Here is a 27,010-nt window from a genome sequence, read left to right as displayed (position 1 = left end):
ATGTGCATTGGGTGTGTCACTCTCTTACCTAAAGTTCCCCCACCCTTGATGATTCTCTCTTGTCCCCAGGATGTCTATTGTTCCTTAGCATATATAGCTTTTGAGGTCTTCCAAGATGAGGCGCAGCCTTCTCTCCAGCTTCAGCTCCTTACTCCAAGTACCAGCATTCATTCCCAAGGCTCTTTCAGTTCCTCAAGCATACCATACCTTCTCTCCCCTTCCCAGCTTTGTTCTTGCAGAGTCATCTACCTGCAAGCCCTTTCCCTTGCTCCTTCCCTTTCTACGAATCAATAGAATGCCATACACTCAGGGAGGCTCTTCCTCGTTTCTGAGTAGGGAGCCACTAGTGTTCTGTCAACAAACTCATCACACTTTGTTGTCATTTGTTCAATACAATGTCTGTCTTTTTGAGTAGACTATAAGGTGGTGACTGTCTTTTTCTCTGTTGAATCCAAGTGCTTAGTGTAGGAGTTACTCATAATAGGTGCTCAATAATTTTCTACTGAATGAATGAATGAATAATTGAATTGCTATAAAGCAGGAGCTGTAATACACTATGCTGTGCAACATAAGGAACTCTAGGGATAAGTATTAGAACACCAGGTGTTTTTCCCAGATACAGCAGGGTGTCTCAGATAAATTGGTTGTTGTATAAGTTACTACCCTATTTGTAAAGGGCTATAATTTGGGTGCTGAATTGTAAACTGCCATGTCACTGGGTGGTTGTATAGTCTGCTCTAGCATAGAGCGTGTTAGTGAAGGATATGAAGATGCAGTGCATCCAGTCATTGGACTTTGGATAGAGAGGGCTGTGACTCTTGCCACTGATCATTACCCAATCCAGTCCAGTGCTAAGGGTGCGGTAAACTTTAATATGTACACATGAATCCCCTGGGCATCTTGTTGGGATGCAGATTCTGATTCTGCAAAGCTTGGGTGGGGCCTGAGATTCTGCACTTCTAACAAGCCCCCGGGTGATAAGATGCTACTAGGCCACAGACTACACTTAGCTTAGCAGAGGCAGAGCACAGCACCACAGGGTGCAGCAGGCCAATGAATAGAAGGGCCAATTCTGTTGTGGTCAGTGTGCTGTGTAGTAGGCTGAGGGCTGTAGGGAAGGTTTAGTACAGAATGTGCTGGTAAAATGTAGTTTGGGCCCAGGGCAAGCTGTTGTGCTTTAGCATGTGGTGACTGAGAGGTGGCGATATGTGTGCCAGAGGCCAGAGGTTATAGGATTGAGCAGCAGGTTAAGAAGGACTGTGTTCTGGTTCTGTCCCCTGGTGGAGCTGTTGCCAGTTGCATGTGAGTCATCCAGCCAGCAGAGATTGACTAAGGTTAGGTACTATTCTAGGTGCTGGGGACCCAGCCATAAAAATGACAAAGTCCCTGCCCTGATGGAGGGAGGAAGCAGACACTTGACATATAAATAAGTGAAGTATACAGTATGTTAGAAGGCAATATAAATTATGGAAGAAACTAAAGCAGGGGTGGAGGATGGGACAGTCAGGTCAGGAAGAGGTCAGTTTTAAATAAGATGGCCAGGGAAAAGTCTCATTGAGAAAGTGACATGTCAGCAAAGATGGGAAGACACTGAGGGAGTGTACCATGTTTATATCTGGGGGAGAGTGGTTTGAGTGGTGAGAACAGGTGCAAAGGCCCTGAGGCAGAAGCTTGCCTGGCATGTTCAAGGAAGAGCAAGGAGCTTGGGTGGCTGAACTGAGTGAGCAAGGGAGAGGGGAGATGGAGGTGAGATAAGAGAGGCCATGAGAAGGGCAGAGGCTGCAGGCCACTATGGGATCTTTGGCTTTTCCTCCAACTAAGAGGGGCAGCCATCGGTGGGTGTGAACGGAGAAATGGCATGACCTGACTTTGGTTTTGAGAGGTTTACTGTCTGCTGTAGCAGCAAGAGTGGATCAGGGATACCGGTTGTGAGGTTCTTGGCAAGAGGTGGTGGTAACTTGGACTCCAGGCTGGCAGGTAGGAGCTGCTTGAGAACCTCCGGGCTGTCTGCATCTCGGCCTCCCCAACCCTTCCCTGGTTGCTGGCCCTCATAGGTACTCAGTAATTACCCCTGCAGGGGCCTGAAGGAATGGATGAAAGAAGAGTCCCTTCAGATGGCCTGCGTGTTTGCTGCTCGAGCACGACATGTGGTAGCCACATGTTGGTGAAGAGGAGGATAAGTTAATAAAATGGGTTACCAAGAAGGTGTCTGTTGGAAAGCGGACTTGGCCCAGTGGTTGGGGTGTCCGTCTACCACATGGGAGGTCCGCAGTACAAACCGCAGGCCTCCTTGACCCGTGTGGAGCTGGCCCACACACAGTGCTGATGCGCACAAGGAGTGCCCTGCCACGCAGGGATGTCCCCGGTGTAGGGGAGCCCCACGCGCAAGGAGTACACCCCATAAGGAGAGCTGCCCAGCGCAAAGGAAAGTGCAGCCTTCCCAGGAATGGTGCCACACACACGGAGAGCTGATACAACAAGATGACGCAAGAAAAAGAAACAGATTCCATGCCGCTGACAACAACAGAAGCGGACAAAGAAGAACACGCAGCAGATAGACACAGAGAACAGACAACTGGGGCTGGGGTGGGGGTGGGAAGGGGAGAGAAATAAAATAAATGAATAAATCTTTAAAAAAAAAAAAGGTGTCTGTAGTTCAGAGTGCTGGAGGCCTGGCTGTGCAGTGGGTGAGCTTCCTCCTGTCATTTACAAGGTGTGGCAGGAAGGAGGTTCCAGATGCTGAGGTTGTAACCAGGGAGATCTCTTGTGTCCAGGTTGTCTGGCTCAGAATTTTGTAGCACTGCAGAATTGTAGAGGGTGCATTGAGGCTACATATGCTGCTATCATGTCATAGTGCTGTGTCATGATAGGCTAGATATGCTAGTGCTATAGGAATAATTTGAAATGCCTGATGGAGCTTTTGATGGCATTCACAAAGCATTATGAATTCCCTTAGTGAAGTCCGTTCACCCCTCCTTTGTGAGATTCCCTGTAGTGCCCGTGAGACCTAGCACAGGGCTCATTGTGAAAACTAGGGAGGGGCACATGCCTTGCGCTCAAGGCACCAGTTTCCCCAAAGATCCCCTTAAATCCAATTACCCTGTAGGTAGCAAAGAAGCAAACAGTGGAAGAGAGAAAGATAAGTAGTTCACAAAGATGCCCTGCCCCATGATGGCGTCTCGAGCTCCAGTGTGTGCAGTGGCCTGCTTGCTAGTAAACGTGGCTCTGTGATAGTTCCAAAATATAATCAAGCTGATTGTCAGTCCACTCTGGGCAGAGGAATGCCTGGGCTAGAAGTAGATCTTGGGCAGAGCCCCTCCACCCTCATCCTGACATTGTCTCCTGGGCAACCATCTGGTCCCATCTAGACATGATCGGCTCGCTCATTCCCTCCTTCCTTCCATTCCTGCCTGCGTGCCAGGCCTCAGTCTCCAACTCAGCCCTCAAGACAGACTAATCCCAACCACTTCTGTCCTTGTTACCTCTTATCTTCATTTTACGTACAGCCTGGTTGTTTGAGACATCTGCAGCTCATGAAAGCCTTAGAATCTTGAAAACTGAGAAAGCATAACCCCTTGTCCCCATTCTACTTTATCCCAGCTTTTGTTTTAATGGTGTTTTCTAAATAGCACGTAGGTTATCAGATCACCTACCATTGCCCACGTCCTCTGGGAGTCTAAACGCTGAACTGCTTCAGAAACTAAATCATGCTCGCAGAACTGGGTTTCTTGGTAATTGTGTCATCTGAAAATATTGTTTATATAGCTGAGGTCAGAAGCTTCAAGTACTGCTTTAATGAGCTGCAATTCTCTTCATGTGACATTCTGCTCCAAATCCAATTGCCCTTTACACAAGATGAGTAAGTGTCTTTCTGTATCTGAATGTATATGTTTGATGTGTTGACATTTCTGAATTGAAGCCAGAAAGTGTAACCTTTGTATGTTTGCTATTAAAACTCCAAATTCAAGGGCTCAAGAAAAGATTCAAACTTTTACCCAATATGATTTATTTAAGCATAGAAGCTAGTTCCCCCAACGTACAAAATACTGAAGAAAACCATATCTTTTTCACTACAATTGAAAATAATTCTCATAAAACTTGTACTATTCAAATATATTGTAAAAAATCTAGATATATATATATATACTTTTTTTAAGACTTATTTTTTATTTATTTCTCTCCCTTCTTCCCCCCATGTTGTCTGCTCTCTGTGTCCATGTGCTGTGTGTGTTCTTCTGTGACCACTTCTATCCTTATCAGTGGCACTGGGAATCTGTGTTTTTTTTGTTGTTGCATCATCTTGTTGTGTCAGCTCTCCGTGTGTGCGGCGCCATTCTTGGGCAGGTTGCACTTTCTTTCATGCTGGGTGGCTCTGCTTACAGGGCGCACTCCTTGCGCGTGGGGCTCCCCTATGCGGGGGACACCTCTGCATGGCAGGGCACTCCTTGTGCACATCAGTGCTGCACATGGGCCAGCTCCACATGGGTCAAGGAGGCCCGGGGTTTGAACTGCGGACCTCCCATGTGGTAGGCGGATGCCCTATCCATTGGGCCAAGTCCACTTCCCTAGAGATATATATTAAGATGGGCATTTTTAGGGAGGTCATCTTATTCGTGTGGATAACATTCGTTTTGTTTTGTTTTTTTCAGAAACCCTGTATCTAGAGAATACTTGGAGCTCATGCCTAGGGGATTCCAAACCTCTTTCACTTTCTCCTCTACCCATGTTACCTGGCTATAAATACACACACACACACACACACACATTATATTTGTTGAGTTCTTACTCCATGCCAGGCACTGTTTTAAGTCCCTTTCATGCATTACCTCATTTAATTCTCACAACAATTTTGTGAGGTAAGTGACATTATCACCATATTACAGATAAGAGATAGGAGCTTGGAAAGATTAGAACTTTCGCTCTAGTCTAGCAGCTAGGAGGTGGCAGAGCCAGGACTTGAACCTTGGGCTCTGCATTGCCTTATATCCTTGGAAAGACTTTTAGAAGCACTTAGAGCCCCTTTTAAGGACTGTGATTGCACTACTAGGGGAAAACAATGACAGTACCTTTTAACAGTGACTCTTACATAATAGAAAAGGACTAAGTATTCTTACAATTCAAAAGATTCGAAATTTGTTTAAAAATATTGCAACAAACAAGTAGCATATTCACACCTTTTACAATTCACTGGCAGGATCTTAAAAGATGCAAATCCTCACTTGTTCCTGAAGGCTTTGATTTCTAGGCTGACAAAGACAGACATTGACTAAGCTCTTGAAAACAGGTCACAGCGGCATCTGAAATGAGACCCTCAGGACAGGCTCATTCAGGAGGAGACATTTCCCTACTCTGTTCTCTTTGTTCTTCTGGGTATCGAGAGTGTGGAGTTTGCAGAGATCTTAGTTGTAATCAGAAGATTAGGCTACATTCTAACAGTTGAGTCCTTTGGGACACACAGCCTGGAGTCTATCTGTTTATCTCTCGGTCTACCCATTCACCCCCCATGGAGAACCCATTTAAACTGAGGATAAAACCAGGTTCCCTTAAGATGGTTGGAATTGTCAGGCTCCTGGGACAAGTGGTGCTCCTAAATCCTTTACCAGGCACATAATTCTGAGCCTTGTTAAAACTGTCCCCTGGAAAAGAAGCCAGTAGTTTATAATAAATGGTAGGAGGGAAGGTCATAGGCTGGGGGAAAGCAGGAAACTGTCAGGATTTGCATGGTAAAAATTACTAAGCTACAATATAATAGAAATCAAGAGTTGAAAGATACCCAAGAAGTCAAATGCAACCTTCCTTTCTACAGATGGACAAACAGAGGCCCAGAGATTTGCCTAAGTGACTAGCACAGGAAGTGTAACAAATCTAGGGCAAGAAAACTGGCACTCCAGTATTTAATAGATGCAGTAACAATAAAATGGGTCAGGCATGTTTTGTTAAATTATTATTTTACAAGAGAGCAGAACAGTCTGCCTACTTTTTTATCTCATTTTCATCCACACAGTAGATAGTGCTGGCATTACCTCCCCTGGCAGGCTCTGAGAGGTTACATACCTTGCCTGTGATCCTACAACTAGTGAGTCCTAGTTCCTATTTACTTTATTTTTTTTAAGGACTTCATTTTTTATTTATTTCTCTCCCCTTTCCACCACCCTCCCCCCCCCCCCCCCCAGTTGCCTGCTCTCTGGTTCCATTCACTGTGTGTTCTTCTGTAACCGCTTCTATCCTTATCAGCACCGGGAATCTGTTTCTTTTTGTTGCGTCATCCTGCTGTGTCAGCTGTCCGTGTGTGCGGCGCCATTCTTGGGCAGGCTACATTTTCTTTCACACTGGGCAGCTCTCCTTACAGGGCACACTCCTTGTGTATGGGGCTCCCCTACGCAGGGGACACCCCGGCGTGGCACGGTATTCCTTGCACACATCAGCACTGCACATGGGCCAGCTCCACACAGGTCAAGGAGGCCTGGGGTTTGAACCGTGGACCTCCCATGTGGTAGGCAGATGCCCTGTCCATTGGGCCAAGTCTGCTTCCCCCTATTTACTTTATTTTATTTTATTTTTATTTATTTTTTTGTCTTTATTTTATTTTATTTTTATTTATTTTTTTGTCTTTATTCATTTTTTAAATATTACATTAAAAAAAATGAGGTCCCCATATACCCCCCACCCCCCTTACCCCACTCCTCCCCTCATAGCAACATTCTCCTCCATCATCATGAGACACTCATTGCATTTGGTGAATACATCTCTGAGCATTGTTGCACCTCCCCATTTCTTCACCTCCAAAGCCCATATTCTTGGTCACTATGATGTATCTTTTCTCATCTCCTGATCTCAGCTGCACAGATGTGAGATGTGTCTACTTTTTTTTAAAATATATTTTAAATTTATTTTTAAAAGATACATTATCACACAAAGTGTTACATTAGAAATAAATAGGGAATTCCTAAGGGATGTATCTACTCTTGGTCCAATCCAGAGTTTAAATAGGAGGATGCGTTCTGGTGGATGGGCAATCATGAAGTCCAGCCTCTTGAATTCTGCTGTCAACCCTGCCCAGGTTGTAACGCTTACCCAGAGAGCTATTCACCCAAGGTGGGAAGAACATAAGCAGATGAACACGGGGCACCTGGGTCAAGCAGAAAGAACTTGGACTCAGAGTCAAGCAGGCCCAGAATTCAAACACCAGTTTGTTGTTTAGCAATTGAGGAGAGATGAGCAAGTAACTTGACCCCTCTGAGCCTCCACCAAATGCATGCTCTCTAATCTCAGGAGGGCCCATAGCATTCCTAAGTAATCCTTCTTTGAGTCTGCTGGGCCATTCCCTCAAGCCTTCTCTTTTCTGGAGTCTCCCTATAAAAGTTCCAGTCCCTTTAGTCTTAGCTGATAGCCCCATTTCCTAAGTCACAGGAAAAATTGAGGGCTGTGGGTGCCATGAATGGGTAGTCCCTCAGTTTCCTCTCCTGCATAGTCATCCTGACCTTGACCTCTCATATAAGTCTTGCCCTCCCCCTGGTCTAGACCTCACACTCCCATCTCCTCATGCATCCCTCCCTGTCTCATCTATGTCTTCAGTTCCTCTATATGTTCGTTCATTAGAGCTCCTGTGGTTGCAGGTAAGCTGACTCAAGCTGACTTGTAAGCAAAAATAAAAAGTTTAAATTAAGTATTCAGATAAGGCTGGATCCAGGATGTCAAACGCCATCAACAGGAATCCATGTTTCTATATCCCTCAGACTTACTTTCTTTCGTATTGGCTTCATTCATCATTCTCAAATGGCTTTCCGAGGCAGATACATCCTGTGTTCTCAGCAATCCCTGCCAAAAGAAAGCTTCCTTTTCTCAAAAGTCCCAGCCACCTGGGACTTAGTCTTATAGGAAGATACCAGGGCACATGCTCAACTCTATAGCAGTCACTGCGCCATGTGATCGTGTTGCCGGGTGGGCTTCCAAGTCCTTGACCACGTCTCAAGAAAGAATTCAAGGACACGCCACAGTTTAAGCAGGCAAGTAAAGAGTTTAATGTAAAGTGAAAGAACACACTTGAGACAGAGCCTGGGCTGGGAGTGCGGCTTTATTAAGGCTGGCGCCCCCCCCCCCCCCCCCCCCCCCCCGCCTTCCTCCATGGAAATGAAGACTTATAGATTGCAACATTCTCGCTGGTCCTGTCTTATGCAAAAAAGGAGCAGAAACATCACATTCTCATAGGTTCTGTGTGTCTGCCAGCCTGGGAGGGGGTTCCAATGCGCTTCTTGTTATCTGTTGCCTTCAGGCACCTGATCTTGGGTGGCCACCTCCTCCCTTGTGGGTGATTTTCCAACACTGTTGGTATCTGTTTCTTTACAGCAAGGGCACCGGCAAGCAGGAGCTGTACACAGAACTGTTTTGTCCTTGTTTTTCCCTCAGGTCCCTGTTGTAGCTTGCCTCCTCTGTGCTGATGGCCACGCCCCTTGAGCTGCGGGGCGGGAGCCTACCTGGGTCTACACCGCACCGCTTGAGAGAGAGGAGGGGTGGGTCCTCCCAGCCAGGGCAGCTGCTGTCACTAGAAGGCAAACCCCCAAATGTCCACTTGGACTCTTTCTTGGCTCTTTGCTAAGCCTTACCTTAACAGTCCCTCCCCTCAAGCCTGGGATCCTTCCTTTAGCTACCATCCCATCTTCCTTCTCATACAAACGAACTTTGGAAAGACTTGCCAGCACTTGCTGTCTCCACTTGATTAGAATTCGTTCTAATGAATTCAGCTCAGTGCAACCTGAGAAATCCCCAGATTTCTCTCATTGAGTTCATCAGTGATCCCAAAATTGCCTCCTCTCATCGGCCTGACTTATCTTTCTTGACCTCACCATATTTTCCAGTCCTTTGATCTTCCCGCCTTAATAGAAATCTCTTAAAAAAGTAAAATATTCAAGCAAAGCAAAAAGCTACACAGTGAAAGTAAGTCTACCTCTACACTCAGCCCCCTAGCTGGGGTCCCTAGTCCTTCCTGGAGCCACTGCCACCTGCTCCCGAATGTCCTCGAGAGGATCTTTACAAGCATAGAAATGCTCCACTTCATACACCATACACAGTTTTCTGCACCTTGCTTTTACTCATTTATTGTATGTTGGAGATGATTTCTTATCAGCATATCTAAATCAACTTCATTTTAAAAATAGCTTCCTTGTTTTCTATATTGTTAGTGTCTCTGTAGGATAAATTTAAAGTCCCTGCCTCCTTTCTCTCCCTCGTTTTTATGACACCATCCATGCTCACCGATTTTCCTCCTACCTCTGACACTGACTCCTTAGGCTCTCTGACGACAGTAGAATTTGGAGGGCTGAGGTATGCCTGTGAGCCAAAAAGGAAAAGAGAAAGGTTATTTCTTGTTTACTGACAAATGCAGTTTCTTAAAAGCAACCACAAAGTACCCCCGGCCCCCCCAAATGTAGTATGAAAAATAACAACTCTGAGGTGGTGTGTGGATCTGCTTGGAATATCGTTCCAAGGAAGTGAGGTTTGGGTGGGAGTGGAAATGTGGACCCTTTGCTCCTGGGCACACATCTCTTCCTCATTTCCTCTGAGTACCCCAGGGCCTGCCTTAACCTTGTAGTGCCTTCCCCTGTCTCTCTGGCCTTGGTGGGAAGTTATTTTTGTTTTTTGTTTTAAGTGGCAGGTCTTCATTATCCTGGTGATGGAATATTCTGGGGTGGGTTGGGGTGTGGCAGGGCTTGCTGGCCATTGGCTAGCTCTCTAGGATGGTTCCACGGGGCCCCTGCTGGACAGGACTGGGTACGTCGGCAGTCAATGGCAGCTCCCAGCTACCATGTATTGAACCATCATGGGAAGCATTTTATGTACTTTTTGTCAAGACATCCTCCCCACATGCTACAAAGTAGGCCCACTCAACACACCAGGAAGTCCAGCTGAGAGAACTTGGCCAACTTGCTTAAAGGTTACATGGTTGGAAATTGATGATCTAGATTTGGTTCCCAGGTGAACTTGACTTTTAAGTCAATGCCACAAGATCCAATACACATTAGGAGGCAGTGGCATGTGGTGGAAAGCCTGTGGGCTATGGAATGGAACAGACCAAGATCTGAATCTAGGCTTTCCCACTTTACTCTGTATAACCCTGAACACATATTAACTTATCAAACTAGCTAGGGATAATCCTTTTCCTGCCTATCTCACATACTTGTGCAAAGCAAAGCTGTAAAAACACCAGTGAATGGGCAGGATAATTACTGATTAAGGGCTAGTTTACTTGAAGCTGGCAGTGTGGGTTTAGGATGAATAACTGAAGACTAGCTAAGAAAAATGATATTTTACTGACATGGAAAAATGTTTACCCTGTATTTCATCTAGATTGTTTTTTCATTTTTCTTGAAGCAGGCTAAAGAATAAGGTAATGATATCACAGTTGTTTAAAAAATAAAAAAGCATCCATTCATCTATTCATCCAGCCATCTAGGACATATGCCAAAATGTTAACATATAATGATGTTGGGGTGGTAAAATTACAAGTGGTTTTGTGGTTTTTGTGTTTTTTTTTGCATGCTTTTAAAAACTTTGTGAAGTAAATGCAGAAGGCTGATAGAAGAGCTGGATCTGTTGTCAGATCTGGGACCGAATCATGACTTTGACATTGAGCTGCTGTTTACGCTCGGATACTTAAACTCACTAAACATTTCCTCCTTGTGCGGAAAGGACTCCATAGAGCAATTGGGATATTATAGCAGACAATGCTTGTAAAGCACCTAGCACAGAATCTGGCTCATAGTAGGTGCTTAATATACATGATGGTTCAACCATTGGTCAATATTGAGTGTCTACTGTGTGCCAAATCATATACCGACTCCTGGAAATGCAGTCCTGAACAAAGCAGTTGCGGTCCAGCTTTCATGGAGCTTACAGTCTAGATGAGAATATAGACGATAAAACAGATAAACCAAGAAATAAACATGTAATTATAGATTACAACATGCTAGATATTTTATTGCCTATGGAAGAGATGAAAAGAACACTCTGATAGAAAATAACAAGAGGCAGGAGTGAGGGATCCACTTTATTTGGGGGTGATCCGGAACAGCTTCTCTGAGGAGGTGGCATTTAAGCTGAGATCTGGAGGAAAACAAAACATTGTGTGTTATTTTTACATGGAAAAAAAAAACTTTCTGTCAAGAACAAAAGACCCCCTTCTTTCTGACTTCCTCCTAAGTAGAAATAAAAGATAAAATATCCGTGGTTATAAGAGACTATCATTATTAGCAGAAAGAGAAGCCTTTAATCTTCCTTTCTTCCACCAAAGACACCAAAGACCAGAACATGCTGAATCTTGTCTGACTCTTTGCCTGGGAGGAAAGCCTTGGTCCACAAACTACTTTAAAATCTGATCAAATGTATGCGTCGCTCTCTTTCTCACTGGATGGATACATCCAACTTTCTTCTGCTGGGGAGAAGTGTAAGACATACAAACCACCTGAATTTAATTGAATTTGCACATTAAAAAGAAGATGACTCCTTTATCTTTTCCCCAGGCAGAATGGCTTGGGTGGCTTTAATGTGACCTTCTGGTCTCACCATAGTGACCATGCCCTGGCATCTTGACGGAGGCCGGGCAGGCAGCTCCTCGGTGCCTTTAGCCTCCTGTCCTCAAACTCATGTAAGGAATGGACAGCATGGGAGGCCTTTATCCTTTCTTCTGGCATCTCACCCTTTCTCCTTCATCTTTCCACCTCCATTTCTTCCCTGAGCACTTTACTTCTTTCTCCCAAAGAAGCAACATTTTTCCTTCAGGGTCCTGCTCAGCTGAGATTTCACTTCTTCCAGAAATGACCTCCAGACCTCATTAGGTTCCTCTGCTCTGTGCTTAGTGGCAGCACCTGGCACACAACGCTATGCAGTGGCCTCTGTGTTCGCTGTCTCTCCTGCTAGACACAAGCTCCCCTGGGACAAGGCCAGGGGCCCTCATATAACACTGCAAAGGATGCTCAGTCCCTAAATATGAGCCTTCTTCCTTATCCTCCTAGCACCAAAATACACATTAGGGCAGACACACTTGGCAGGCCTTTGTCTTACAGCTTTGATTAAGGTGCAGCACATTTAACAGCATCAGGCAGACCGTCACAATTTGGCTAAGTATTCCCATTTTTCTTATTTCTCTCTTTCCCCCTTTCTTCTACAGCAATAGCACTCTCATTTGCAATAACTTTTATGTTTTTTTCTTATTACAAAAATATACCTGATTGTTATTTAAATTTTCAAAACTACAACCAAGCATGGAAGATAAAGGAGAAATTAAAATAAGTTGTACCTTGCCTAGTCTTCATAATCACACATATACATATGCGTGCATCTTTGCATATACATTTGAGTCTGTAATTTACAGAATGGGAACACATTGTACATACTGTTAATTATATATTGCTATAATTTCATTTTCTTCAACATCCTCTTTTACATTTTAAAAGTGCTTTGCGTGGTAATACATCAAAGAGATATACCATTATTTATTTGATTTTCTGTTGTTGATAGCCACTCCAAATTTTTTCTCAAACAATTCATTGATAATCCTCCTGCACCTTGAAGGGATAAACACAGGAGTATAGAGGAGGGGTCAGGAAAAACCACCTGATGGAAGTGATATCTGCCTGGAGACGATGATATGTTGGAGGTTGGCAGACAAAGGGGGAGAGGGTGGGAAGCAGGGTTCCCAGAGAGGAAACAGCCTATGCAAAGACCTTGGAGATGACCAAGCATGTGAATGCTTTAAGAACTGGAAGTGTATCAGTACCTCTGGAGGCTGTGTCAGGGAGGGGGGAGTTGGCCTGGAGGATGAGGCAGGGAGGAGATTATCGACCAGATCACTGGGGCTAAGTCCTAAGCGGCCCCATAACCATGCTGAGGAGTGTGGACTTTGGGCAGTAGGGAGCCAGTGCAGATGAGAGCGGGGAAGAGGCGTGCTCTGGTTTGCATCTCTGAAAGGTCCTCTGACTGCTGTGGCTGCGCCAACTTCACAGAGCCAGTGAAGCCCACTGCATGTATGACAGACTTGGAGCTGTTATTAACACAGTGAAGCAGAAATTCGAAAGAGGAGGGCAATAGAAAGAGCTCACATGTAGCAGCTCACAGATAAGCTTTTCAAACTGTCCGGGTTCTTAAATGCAGGGCACAAGGAAAAATCCTTATTCTCTCCAACCCCAGAAGAGATGCTGTTTGGTTTCTGTTGCGAGTTGGTTTCTGTCCCCCATCCCTGTTCCAAGAGCACCATTGGCATATCCTGATGACAAGGGGCTGGGTTTTCTTTAAGGAGCTACGTGAGGCTGAAGTATCCACCCAAGACAGCCTGCAAAGCAGGTGTGGTCCACGCTGCGTTTGTAATTAGATCCAGGGCTGAGCTGCCCATTCTCCAAGGACACAGCAGGCACGGAGCTGATGGGGCTGAGCCTCCCAGGGACTGACGTCTCCATTTAGGGAGCTCTCCTGATGCTAATGGGCAGTGACAGCTCTATTTGAAAAACACAGAAATGCTTAACAGGGAGGCTGCGATCTGCCAGCCCCTAAGCTGCTTATTAGCAGGGAAATCACGCTCCCCTGTATTGTGCTCCTTTGGTTAACCCCTGTTCTTGCATCTCCTCTCTGCTATCTCACTTAAAGATTTCACTGTTTTCTGAGGCAGTGGGGTTGAGGGGAGAGGGAGTGATGGGGGAGGAATCTGCGAAGCTGTCATAAGCTGTTTCTCTGTCTCCCATCACAACCTCTGGGGAGGCCCAGGCAAGGCAATAGTCTTGTGGTATAGATGTGAAATGGATGTTTTTTCAAAGAAAAATGGCCCCTGAACTCTCTGTGCCTCCGCTAATATGCTTCCTTGCTGGCTGATTTGGGTCCCTGCACCCAGGCCAAAGAGACCCTCAGGTCTGCCTGAAGACGTGCCATCTCCTGCCTGCAACCCCTGCTGCCAGCTTCCCTTTATTTTTTCTGAAGTCCATCCTCTGCTCTACCCCTTGTTCTACAACCCTAGACTAGGCTGCCACAGTTCTCCTCTGGCTGCTTCCAGCAGTCCCCTACCAGATGCCCCTGCTGCCAGTCTGGCTCCCTTTTCCTAGTCATTCCCCACACTGCAGCCAAGGGGCCTTCTGCAGACTGACAGGTCAAATTTATCATAAACAAAACCAAATAACTGCCTCCCCCCACCCGAGACTCCCCATCTCTGTAAAGGGCACCCCCACTCACAAGTGGCTCAGGCCAGATGTCTTTGGGTCGCCTCCTACTCCTCTCTCACCATCACACTACACATCCGATCCTTCATCAAATTCAATCAACTTAAGGTCAGAATGTATCCCCAGTCCAAATGTGTCTCTCCACCTCCCCGACTATCACCTTCCTCCAAGCCACCCTCCTTTCTTGCCCACCTTATTGCAATAGCCTCTTAACTGGCCTCACTGCTTCTATTATAGCCTCCCACCCCCCACCCCCATTCAGTATGTTCTGTGCTCAGCACCAACGATCCTTTTTAAGCATAAGTCACATTATATCCCTCACTGCTCTGAATTCTCCAGTGGCTTGCCATCAAGCTGAGATGACAATGCACTGCTCTTCCATGGCCTACAAGGACCTCCTGATCTGGCTCCTGGCCATCTCTCCTCTCCCTCTCCCTCTTCTCCCCCTTGGTCACCTTGCTGTGGGGACATTGGCCTCATTGCTGTTCAGTAACTATATCAAGCAAGCCCCTGCCTCAGGGTCTTTGCACTTGCTGTTCCCTCTGCCTAGAATGCTTTTCCTTCAGACATGCAAATGACTGGCTCCCTCACTTCCTGAGGTCTTGCTGGAAGGACGTTTCCTCAGAGAAACTGCCTTCACTCTTTACCCCTGACCTAGCTTTATTTTCCTTAAAGGCACAAGTTACATTTGTTTATTGCCTTTCTTCGCAGTCAAATATAAATCCCCTGTGGGTGTGGATTTTATATCATTTACTGCTATATCATCACTGCCTTGCATAGTGCCTGAAACATGGTAGGTGCTCAATAAATGTTTGTCGAATAAGCAAATGTATGAACAAATGAATCTGGACAATAAGCTGAATCGTATTGTGTTGATCAGAACATTCCATTCATTTGGGAGTCTCCTCCACCCCAAACCCCCAGACCACAAGTCTTGATAGTGTGGTTGGGGGGACACTTCTCATTTCCTGAGTCCTGAAGCCAAGGTATCAAAACAGCTGGCACAATTTGGCCTGACATAACAGGTATGTTTCTTTAAGTCTGATATGAGTCATTTAAAATGCAAGGCTGTGAAACCTATATTGTCTGTAGGGATTTGTAATGGGAGAAGAGGGCAGAATAATACTAACCACTATGAAGTGTTGACACTCACTCGGTGCCAGCCACAGGTGTTAGCTCACTTTATCCTCATCACAGCCCCATATAAGAAGAATTAGAATTATCCCGGTTTCACAAATGAAAAAGCTGAGACTTTAAGGAACTTGCCTAGAGTTGCACAAATAGTGGATCGTGGGATGTCAGAATTCAAATCTATGTCTGCTGTCTACAGATACTGAGCTTACTTCTACCCAGATGAGAAGGAAATCAGAGACTGATGCTCTTTGAGGGCTCAGTGCCTTGCCGATACATCAAACATCCCTTACCTAGAAGGCTTTAAAGAGGAGCTTCCACTCCTCCACTTTCGCACCTCACCTTCACTCTTCCAGCTACTGCCGTTCAAAGGCAGCCGTGCGTTTGCTCGTGGCACATTTTCAGGAACTTTCCTACTTGACCTCTCAGAGCTATCTTGGCTCTCCTCCTTGGATTCCTTGCAGTCCTTAGCTTATTTGATGCTGCTCTTTCCTGGTTCTCCTCCGACCTTTCCAAGACAGTTTGGGGGCAATTTTCTCATTGGCAAATGGGAATAATAAACCTACCTCACAGGGTTTTTACATGGATTAAAAATGTGCAGTGTGGATAGCACGCTGCAGATGTCTGTTGCAGAGGAAGTGCTCAAAAGGTTTTGTTATTACTGTTGTAATCTTTTTTCCCCATCTACATTCTGTCATTTAAAAATTTTTTCAAGTCTCCATGCCGGAGCTCCAGACCCTGTCCCTCTGACACCCTCTGGTCATGACCTAGAATCTCACAGAACCCCCAAAGTCATCATAGCAGAAATAGTCATCTTTCCCTAATTCTCTTATTTTCTCTGTATTGGTGATTGATATAATCACATTCTCTGTCTTTCAAACCAGAGATCTAGTCGTCCCAACCTTGACACCGCCCGTCACCCCCACTGCCATCTTCCCACACCGTCACCACCCCATTATCCGGTCAGCCATACGCTACCTGCAAAATGGATCCAGGAGCTTGGGCTCTGACATTAGGCAGACTTAGTTCACATTTGCAGCTCTGCTGTTGATGAACTGCATGACCTTAAACAAGTCACATAATCTCCCTGGCCCCAGTTTCCACATTTGCAAAATGGAGATGATAATAATATCCACCTCATAGGGTCATTGGGAGGGCTGAATAAGATAAAGCAGGTAAGGAGCTTTCCAAAGCACCTCGCAGACAGCAAATTCATAATAAGTATTAGCTATTAGTATTATTTTTACTACTACTATATTATTAGTTTATCCTACCTCCTGTAGTCGCTGTTTGAAACAGAGAGCTCTTGTGTGAATGGATTTTGCTGGGGAGGAGTAAAGAGCAAATGAACCCTAGATTTACTGACTTGTCTCCTCTCTTTAAGTTGGAACTAGCATGTATATGTATGTGTGTGTACTCATGTATGTGCATGTGTGCGCGCACACACACACACACACCGCTTTGATATAACCCTAACTCAGACCATCAGACCAGTCTTCATATAGAAGAACTAGCAGGATGGTTTTCTCTCTCTAGAGCCTGATTGCCTCACCAAGTGCCAATATGTGTTTTATCTCACCCTTCCTTCCATCTTGGAGAAAGGCTGGGCTGAGTTTACCTCCTGGCACCTTGCAGTTAGGGGTCAATGACTTCAGGAACCTAACCAGGGCCTCATGGTTGCCCAGGCCTTGCAGGCATCACACCTGCCTGTGATGCTTGGGATCAATTGGGATCTTTCTCCATTGACTGGAGTTTGTAAACTCCTGTATTCTGCTGAGCTGGAAAACACCAGAGAGCCAGAGGACAACACTTTGAAGAATCTGCTGCTAAGTATTGGGATCTCCCAGGTGATGTACAAATGGGTCATTGATTTGCATCTTGCACCACATGCAACATCTCAGGTGCCCTAACCCCTCTCTCTCAGCAGATGAACTTGGATGACTCTTTGAGGTGGGAGTGGGGAGGGAGAGACATGCCACATGCCTGTACCCCACCATCTCATGCCTTTGCCATTCAGCTCCCACCTGCCCAGTAGGACACCAGGGGCAGTGTGTGAACTACAGCAACTGAAGGTCGAGAACCCAAGGTCATGTACTAAAGGTCATGGGGATTTTACATTTTATGTTGCTCTCATTTCTGATCATTGAAATAACCTCTCTGAGGTAGTAAAAGGGAAGGCATTAAAGAAAACCACACCCAATTTTGTTTGGTTCTGTTTTGTTTTGGCTTTTGTTTTTTTTTCCCCACCCACCACAAGTTCTTTTCTTCCCCTCTCATAGTGTGGGCGAAATGCTGAAAACTTCGACCGATTTTTCACCCGCCATCCACCAGTCCTAACACCTCCTGACCAGGAAGTCATCAGGAATATTGACCAATCAGAATTCGAAGGATTTTCCTTTGTTAACTCTGAATTTTTAAAACCTGAAGTCAAGAGCTAAGTTGATGTGTAGATCACCGTCCTTCATTTCTGTCATTCAAGCTCAACGGCTATTGTGGTGACATTTTTTTTTCATTGCAAAGTTGCATCCATGTTTTATTTTCTGATGAGGCTAGAGTGACCATGTTTCAGACTCAAATGTCCTCAGGTAGTTTGGAGCATCTCTCTGAGATGGGATTATGCAGATGGTATGTAGAAAATGCAGCTGCATAATTAACACATTATCAAAACCCTTTTACAATTTATTTTTCCCAGCATGTCAGCTAACTAGATCCAGTGGGGAGAGAAAAATGCCTGCTTTCTTTCCCTCTTTTTCTGTACCACCATTTTTACACGTTCTCCTACCCCAAGCATCCAATCTAGATTCTTCCTACAAAATGGGTGGATGGTCATATTCTAGCAGTTTTTGTCTACTTCTAAACATGTGGAGCTTTGCTTGTATCCAAGTATATGGTTGCTTCGGCCCAGAGGGAATTTCTCCTTTCTTCCTAATGTGGAGGCACCATGAGCTTTGAAAAGAGCATGCTAAAAAGAAAATGCTATTTGTTATTTTTTAAACTTGAAGTTAAGAAGATTATTTACATCCTTATAAAATTCCAAGACTGTGCTTTTAGACAGTTTCAATCTAAAGGCACTTCAAGGGGTCATAGGGCAACTAGCTTGGGTGCTACCTCAATGCTGTGGTTTCTGATACTGTATGTTCCTGATCACCCTCCTCCCCAAACTACTTGAAAAGGGCATTTGACACAACTTCTTGAAAATGCATGGTCACTCTAGCAAAGCCTCAATAGGCCAGGGTTTACATTACATTTCAAACTTTATTTGCTTTGGGGTTTTATTTCTGTTGTTGTTCAAATGCAAAAAAAAAAAAGGTTACTCACTTTGTTACACATGCTATAAAATTGTGTCCACATGTTATTAACTACAGTGACCTGCTTTGATTTAACCAAGAAGATGGCTCTGGAACCTAGTAGACCCATGCCTGTGGGGATGGGATTTGTCTACGTTTGTTGCTGGCTTTGGAAAACAAATTAAGTGCTCAGAGAAACACCATTTCTTAAAACCAAGACAGTTGTATTCTTAACTTTGATGTTGTTTTGCAAGATGTTTGTGGAAATGTCCATTTGTATCTGCATATGTTATGTGCCATTTTTTTCCTAGAATCAAGATATAATAATAATAAAAGAAAGAAAAGAAGAAGAAATGCTATTTGAAGAAAATCTGCTCTCTTTGAAAAATGTGGAGCCATACTACAGAGTGGGACTCCCTGAAGCTTTAGAACAGAAAAGAACTAAATCCAGAGCTTACTTCCAGGCCTAATGTTCAGCCAACCAGAGAGGCAGGGACTGTAGACCCTTCAGAGACTCTTAGTGGTCCATGATGACTAGAGTGACCTTACCTGGTCGTCAAACATTGTCAGAGCCCAAAGTCCACGTTCTCACTAGAGTTGAGTTTAGGGGCCAGCTAAAAGCACTGTGGGGGTCTTGGTTTTCTTTTCAAAATTACCAATCCTCCCAGCAGAGAGTAAATATTCTCTCTAGCAAGCAGCTTTGTGAGCCTCCAGAAACTCAAGGTAGTCTCCTGAGTAGAAAAACTTTCATTTCTGTCTGATGTCCTCATCTGTGCCCACTGCCCCCTCCTATTCTTAGGCAGCCCTAAAGAGGTTTCTTATCACAATTCAAGTGATTTTCAGACACTCCAGGGCTTCTGAGAGACCGTCAGAGAAACTTTAAACACTTAATGAATGTCCTGGAAGTAAGACTTCTCATCTCTAAGAAAACCACCATTTGGCAAAGTCCCCTGTAGTTCATTCCTTTCTGTATTCTTTCTTCTCCTTGCTTTGGGTTTTGGGCATCATCCCTGCTCTTACTACCTGGAACTAAGGTAAAGCAAACTTGAAGTCCTAGCTGAGAAGGTGAGGAAGTTAGGGAAGGAAACCAGGGCAAGATTCTCCTCACTTTATTGTTGGGAAAACCAGCAACTAGAGAGCGGAAATGACTTGCCCAGGGTCATCCAGGTTGCTGAAAGGCAAACCCAGACTTCCTGATCCTCAGCACAGGACTCTTTCTAGTCTTCTGTGTACCAGGAATCTGGACCCACATTTATCTCTGAGCCCTGCCCTAACAACAGGCAAGTTATTTGACATCCTTCCTCTGGCTGTGGGTTCCCAGGCCTTTGATACACTCTCAGGAAGATAAAAACTATGGAGAAACATTAAGCCATTGAAAAATTATCCAAGACAAATTTAAAGAGCAATGTAGGAGAGATGGGTGGATGGATAGATAGATAGATAGATAGATAGATAGATAGATAGATAGATAGAATGCTATAATATATAAATATAAAATACACTCTACATTTTCCAAATTGTTCCCATTACTTTTCAAAAGTTTAATACTTGCAGAAATAGATACTCGGGCCAAAATCTCTGTCCCCCTAAAACACTGAGGATTGGTCACGGAAGCTTCTATGGAAGAAAGAGATCATTATTCATAATTCCTGCATTTCCCTTTTCTGTCGATATCTCTAGTGCAGAGGAGATCAAGAAACAGAGCTTTTACCATATGTAATCTCCTGGGGATACTTTGCAAATTTATCCAGGAAGAAAGATTTTAAATTCACTTTTGCATTCATTTTATCCATCCATTCATACATTCATCATTCAATCAGCATTATTGAGCCAGGGACACAATGGGGAAAAATAAAGATGCAATCTTGGCCTCATGATAAGAGAGCAGTCATTAAATAAGTAATTAAAAGCACATAACATGATCTAACTAACCTGTGGGTTAGTCAAGGAAGGTTCTTACAAAGAGCAAAAGCCGTCCCAAGTCTTTGGGTCTCCTCTTTCTCTCCATAGTCCACAGTTAGAGTCTGAAGGAGAAGGTAGAATGGGTGGAGAATGAAAGACGACAGTGGCTGGGATGGATTTCCTTCTAGAAGATCAAAGGCACAAACCTCCATGCTCCAACAGACCAAAGAATCACCAAGGTCTGAGCAAAGCCTGATACCCAGATTTTCTCTTTGTGTGGAGAGAAGAAATTGGTTCCTACAGTTGATTCTGAGCCCTGAGAATCCCTTCTCTGGGCTTTTCACTTGGATTCCTGCAGATATTACCCTTTCTGGCCCTCAGGGAGACACCACTTCCCTTCCAACACATTGCCCCCAGTTTGGCACAAGCCTGATTCCTCTAGCCTTCTGAGACAGGTTGAGCTTTCCCAAAATAGATTAGGTGAGAATAAAAAAGAAACTAAATAAGAAAATCAGAAGAAACCTAAGCACAGTCAGGTTAGCCATGGCTAATTACCAGGATCCAAGAATCCTTCTTTTAATTTCTTAGACATCTTACTGATCTGCTCCTTTTCTAAGAAAAGGATGGGGTCAATGTCACAATGACCTCCTTTGGAGATCAAAGGAATTGTAATAGGAGTCCAGTAGGACTAATAGTTCTCCTTGAGTGAATGATGTTATTCTCCTCCGACTTCAGATGCTGTCAATCCAGAAAGGAATTGTCATAAGATATAGGACAATTCTCTCTCAACGTCTAGGGGAAAATTCAGGAGTATTTTCTATGGGGACCTGCTGACAGGGCAAAGTCCATAAAGGCAAGTCCTGTTTGGGTCACGTGGCTGTCTGAAGCATGAGTCATCACCAGCATAGTGATGGGGAATGACTTCCAAAATTGGGGTGGAAGGGAAGGGAACCTCGGCTGGATGCCCACTGGCAAGGAAAGTCAGAAAGGGTTTGTAATTCCAAGGTAAACACGAAAGGAGGTAGCTGCCTGCCTTCTAGCCACAGATATACCTGTGGCACATTCACAGCCCTTGATATCTCAGATCCCGAGGAAACCTAACACAGTTGAATTCATAATGGGTCTCAAAATGGGCAGTGACCTGAGTTTGTGACCCTTAGAATCAACGAGAACAAGTTCCATGGTTTGGCTAGAGAGAGGCATCCCTGGCTCAAGGGTGACTATAAGTTGGAAAAAGCAAAGGGTCTTCTCCTTAGTTAAGTCCTCTTTCATTGATTCATTCTTTCTGCAAATAATTATGAACAGCCTACTATGTGTCAAACACTATTCTTGGCCCTGGAAATACAATAGTGAGAAGACTGACAAAGACCCTGTCCTCAGGGAGAGAAAAAATAAACGAGACACTCTTAGATAGCAATAGTGTAATGAAGACAATTAAAGAGATGCTAAAGTATGCCTATTGGGGGTGGGGAGAGGAATGCACAGACAACATTAAATGAAGAGGTGGCATTCGAGCTTTTATCTGAACACAGGAAGTAACACATTCAGTCCCTGGGGGGTAGAACCTCCCACAGCACAGAACAGGATGACAGCAGGCAGGACAAGGCAAAGCAGAATGGGCAGAATGGGGTAGGAAATGGCCTACCATCGTGAAAAGATTTAAATGACTGAGGTGGAAAACAGCTCCAAGAGCATCTTCCTAAGTGTGTACCTAAAGTCAGTTGCACACCCCTCATCCTACCCTTCCACACACAGATACACTGTAAGAGAGAACTCCATGGGGCATATTACCTATCTCAGGGGAGCAGACAAAAAGAAGCAATTCTTGTGAAAGGCTTTTGTGCAGGAGAATGAGCCTAGCAATGAGAAATCCTTATCTGTCAGTACCCATTAAGGCTAAACCTACAGCAGGGATGGCAGTTGGCCAAATTCTAGCAAGTCAATCAGTCCTCACTGATTCGCCTTCTTTATAATCTGGCACAATCCTTCTGCCAGGCAAACTGCCTGGTACCGTTGAAACAGGCATTTCTATGAGCGTGCATTATCATTGGTTGCCCTCTTATGAAGTCGCCATCAGGCTGTGCCTCCAATCAGAACGGCTGAGACAGGGCATAGTTAGCGTGATATTGTCAGGTAAAAATCTCTAACCCACAATGCAGTCTTGAGCAAGTCCCTTCCCCTTCCTGTGCCTCTATTTCCTCATATGTCAGACAATGGGAAGTGAAAACACCTGCTTCACAGGTGGGTGTGGTGAGGATGGAAAGAGATGATGGGCTGACAAGGACCCTGCAGAGATGAGAGCATCATACAGATGTGAGAAGATCTTCTTATTAGCCCGCCTTCTGAAGATTCTAATAAAATTTGCAACAAACTGAAATTACTGAACTGGGGTTAATGTTCCCCAAAAGAAATGTTAGATTAGTTAGGAGAATTGGGTTAGTTTTTTTTTTAAAAGGCTGCCCTTGTGGATCTGGCTTTAAGCTCTGAGTTTTGTTTCTTATAGTTTGTTGGTTCCATTCATGCTGTAAACATCCTTGGAGAGAACCTTTGGCTGATGAAGCCCAAATTCTAGTCTATTGGTGGATTTCTTAGTATCCCCTTCAGAACTCAGATTGCACCAATGAACATGGGGTAGGAAACTGTCAGCTCCTTTCATTAAGCAATGATCTCATCTCCCCAGTGGCCACTCCATCTTTAATGCTGAGTGGCTAGGCAGTAGTCCTCCTTTTCAAAAAAGAATTCTCCTAGCCACAAGGGTTGCCATGGGATGATTTGCTCCAGGACACTCTACCCGAAGACTAATTATATGAGATTCAGGCATGGTAAGAAGTCTTTTACAAATCAGTTCACCTGAAAGCCAAAGAAAATACACATGCACACAAACCATACATACGCACAATTTTATGGCAATCCTTAATGAACTTCAATGACTTATTTCCTTTCTTAGCAAATTGCCACCAAGTTCTCAATCCCGAAGCCACCATACCGTGTGAAATGATAGCCAGGGGACAGTATGCACAAGAAGCTGCTAAAATAACTGTCAGCGCAGGCTCTGACTGCCCATGAGATGTCATCAGCTTCCCAATAACTGGCACGTCTTGGTCACATTTCCTTCTTATGCTGTGTTAATGTATTTGCTTTCCATTTGGCAGAGAGACAAGCGAGATACCTCCAACTTCGACAAAGAGTTCACCAGACAGCCTGTGGAGCTCACTCCCACTGATAAACTCTTCATCATGAACTTGGACCAAAATGAATTTGCTGGCTTCTCCTATACTAACCCAGAATTTGTAATTAATGTGTAGATGAATGCTAACTCCATTGTTGAGCCTGGAGTGTAAGACTTCAGGCCAAGTATATGTATCAATTCTAGTCTTCCAGGATTCATGGTGCGTATGCTGGCATTCAACATGTGGAGAGCTTGTCCTAGAGGGCTTTTCTTTGTATGTGTAGCTTGCTAGTTTGTTTTCTACATTTGAAACTGTTTAGTTTAGAGTAAGCGCTTTATCCACTTATAGAGGTACAACTTTTCCAAACTTCCAGAAACTCATCAAATGAACAGACAATGTCAAAACTACTGTGTCTGATACCCAAATGCTTCAGTATTTGTAATTTTTAAAGTCAGAAGCTGATGTTCCTGGTAAAAGTTTTTACAGTTACTCTACAATATTTTCTTTGAATGCTAAGCATGACTGGTATTTTTAAAAGTTGTGAGTAAGCTTTGCAGTTACTGTGAAATATTGTCTCTTGGAGGAAATTTTTTGTTTAAGACTTGATATGATTAAACTGAATTAATATATGCAAAATCTCTCCTTTATGTGTTTGCTTTCAAATGGACTTTGGGGTAGAGATTACAAACTGGAGATCCATAGGCCAATGTATGTGGCAGGTAGATGAGCTTCATTTCATTCACACAGGATTTTTTAAATTCACTTCATTGTCAACATTTTTAAATGGTATTTTATATAAATACCTGGAATTTCAGATTCACTCAAATAATCAGAAGTTTTGCAGCACTGGGCCCAAATTCCTGTACGGAAATAATGAGAGATGGCTATTTCCTTAAAAAGGAGTGTATGCTCTCATTTCACCAATCTCCACCATCCTTACTGTGGTACATGCACCCTTCATCAACTTCCCTGGTCACATAGCCATTTGAGGTAGAGACCTCTGCCAATTGTAATTCATACAGCTTGATCACCCCAATATTTTCTTGTGTTCACTATCAGGGTATCTGCATTGCTAGTCAGCATGACTCATGTTTATTAAGTCCTCAAGCATAAAGTACATAACAAAAATTTCATTCCAGCTATGACACAAGTCAGCATATGCTGGCTTGGGTCAGTACACAAAAAGCACTTTTTATGGTGTATGAGAATGTTAACTGTTTGTAAAATTACTTGCCTTTCACTATTTTCTCCTAATTCAGAATGCTTTTTTTTTTTTTTAAAAAAAAAAGGTGTTTGTGGATTTCCAACCAGCCATATTTCTCTGAGACATCTAGGAGAGGAAAGGAAAATAAAGAACTCCTCTTCTAAAACTGTTGTCATGATAAGGAGCCTCATTCTCTCAGGTCAGCATACCACATTACTGAATCACTGGGTGTCAGCCTGATGCCCTTTTCTCTCAATCAAGTCCTGCTTCTATTTTCTTTTCAAAAGATGTAGTAATCTAGTCTGTAGCACATGCCTTTGCAGCTGCTTAGGCCAGTGGGTAGAAGAAAAGAGCAAACATGTCACACTCAAGTACATTACGATTTTCCATAGAACTTACTTATCTCCAGCACTCTTAGAAGAGCCCAATAAATAGATCATTAGGCAGATATGGTAGATCTGTTGGTTACAGTGCACTCTTCTTTCCAGAATTTTAGAAACTGTAAATTAAAATTGATTAAAGCCCACTTAAACTTGAAGTAATTGTGTGTTCTATAAATCACTTTTAGAAAACAAAAATATATGGGTTTTTATAGATGTTCAATGCTATATTCCATTTAAGATGATATTATAGAAGGGGTTACTATTGCTTCTGCTGATTCTTCCCTATTCTATGCCAGCTCCTCATACTTTCTTCCTCTACTGGATATAAACCCATTTTTCATTTCATAAATATTGAGCACTGACTTTAAGTCAGGCATAGTTAGGGGTGTTGGAGATACAGAAACCAAGAATGTTTTCTGCGAGCTCCTATAAAACTCTTGCAGTTTACTCTAAATGTCTCCACATGGTTACGTGTGTATTCCTGAACCAGTCTCTGTGGCTGAGGTGCAGAGGAGTGGTGGATGACATGCTTTGATTGGCCAGACCTAAGTTGTATTAGTTATCTATTGCTGTGTAACAAATTACCCCCAAATTTAAAAATAACAAAATTTATCTCTCAGCAACTGTGGGTCAGGATATAGCTTAGCTGGTTTGAGGTTACAGTCACTTATGAAGACACAACTGGGGGGAGGAGCATTTCACTTTCAAGCACACTCACATGATTGTTTGCAGCCTTGGTTCCTCACAACACAGGTCTCTCCATAGGCTATCTCACAGTATGGCAGCTGGCTTTCCCCAGGGTGAATGATTCAAGAGAGAATACCCAAATTGGAAGCCACAGTCTTTGTAACCTAATCTCAGAAGTGACATCCCATCATGTTGCTGTTTTCTGTTCTTTAGAAGCAAGTTAATAAATCCAGCCCATATTTAAGGGAGGGGATTACACGAGAGTGAGAATACCAAGAGGTGGGGATCTTTGGAAGCCAACTTAAAGGCTGCCCACCGCATATGTCATGAGCTGTACCTCTGGAGCTAGGAGTAGTGTGCCACCCAAACCACATGAACTGAGAATAGGTGAGTGACAGCTCTCTGAATAAAAATTGTAAGCTTTTCTTGAAACATTAGAGGTGGATATCCAGGAGGAAAACCATAAAAGTTGATTTTCTGTGGATGGGAATTTTGTGCTGCCCCAAAGATTCATTAGGGCATGTTATGTACTTTAGGTATGAGGGACAAGCCAACATTGATAAGCAATTAAAGGAGTGGCTCACCTGGCATTACACTTGATCCACAGAGTTCTCTGGAATTCCAACAGGGCTGAGTGAAATGAAGAACCACCCAACAAAAGACCAGGAAACGGTTTTTAGGAATCCCATTCCCATTGTTTCATTCCCAAACTGACCACCGAAGACAAAGGTCTGATTTTAACTTTCTGATGAGTTAAGGCTTTGGCCATCAGGGTCTCAAAATCCACCAATATGAATTGATAGAGACATATGCATGATACAAGTCTACATCAGGTATCTAATAATAACAAATCACCTGAAAACCTAATAGTTTTAACTCATAATTCTGTGGATCAGCTAATAGTTCTTCTGGTCTGTCCATCTCAGCTTATCTTTGCTGGTTTGCCTGGGTATCTTTGATCAATTGGAAAGGCATTTAGAGACTGAATGGTCTTGGATGGCCTTATTCATAGGTATAGCATTTAGTAGACTGGTCTGCGGGAAGTTCG

The 27,010-nt window shown here is 43.9% G+C and overlaps 1 protein-coding gene across 4 annotated transcripts in view; it reads left to right on the top strand.

Moving 5' to 3' along the window:
- The window catches only part of PRKCB (protein kinase C beta), a 362,468-nt gene extending 338,144 nt beyond the window's left edge, over positions 1–24,324 (top strand). For 3 of the 4 annotated variants that reach the window (XM_012519041.3, XM_071211243.1, XM_071211242.1), the window contains one exon: positions 17,609–24,324. In XM_012519041.3, coding sequence (XP_012374495.2) covers positions 17,609–17,767 — 159 coding nt within the window. In that variant the 3' untranslated portion in view covers positions 17,768–24,324. The remainder of the gene's footprint in view (positions 1–17,608) is intronic. The other variant, XM_012519039.3, reaches the window with a different exon arrangement.
- Positions 24,325–27,010: the final 2,686 nt, after the last annotated feature.

The sequence above is a fragment of the Dasypus novemcinctus genome, chromosome 23, assembly GCF_030445035.2.
Source record: "Dasypus novemcinctus isolate mDasNov1 chromosome 23, mDasNov1.1.hap2, whole genome shotgun sequence".
Lineage (NCBI taxonomy): Eukaryota > Metazoa > Chordata > Mammalia > Cingulata > Dasypodidae > Dasypus > Dasypus novemcinctus.
Note: the sequence above shows the minus strand (reverse complement) of the source record. Positions and strands in the feature narration are given on the sequence as shown.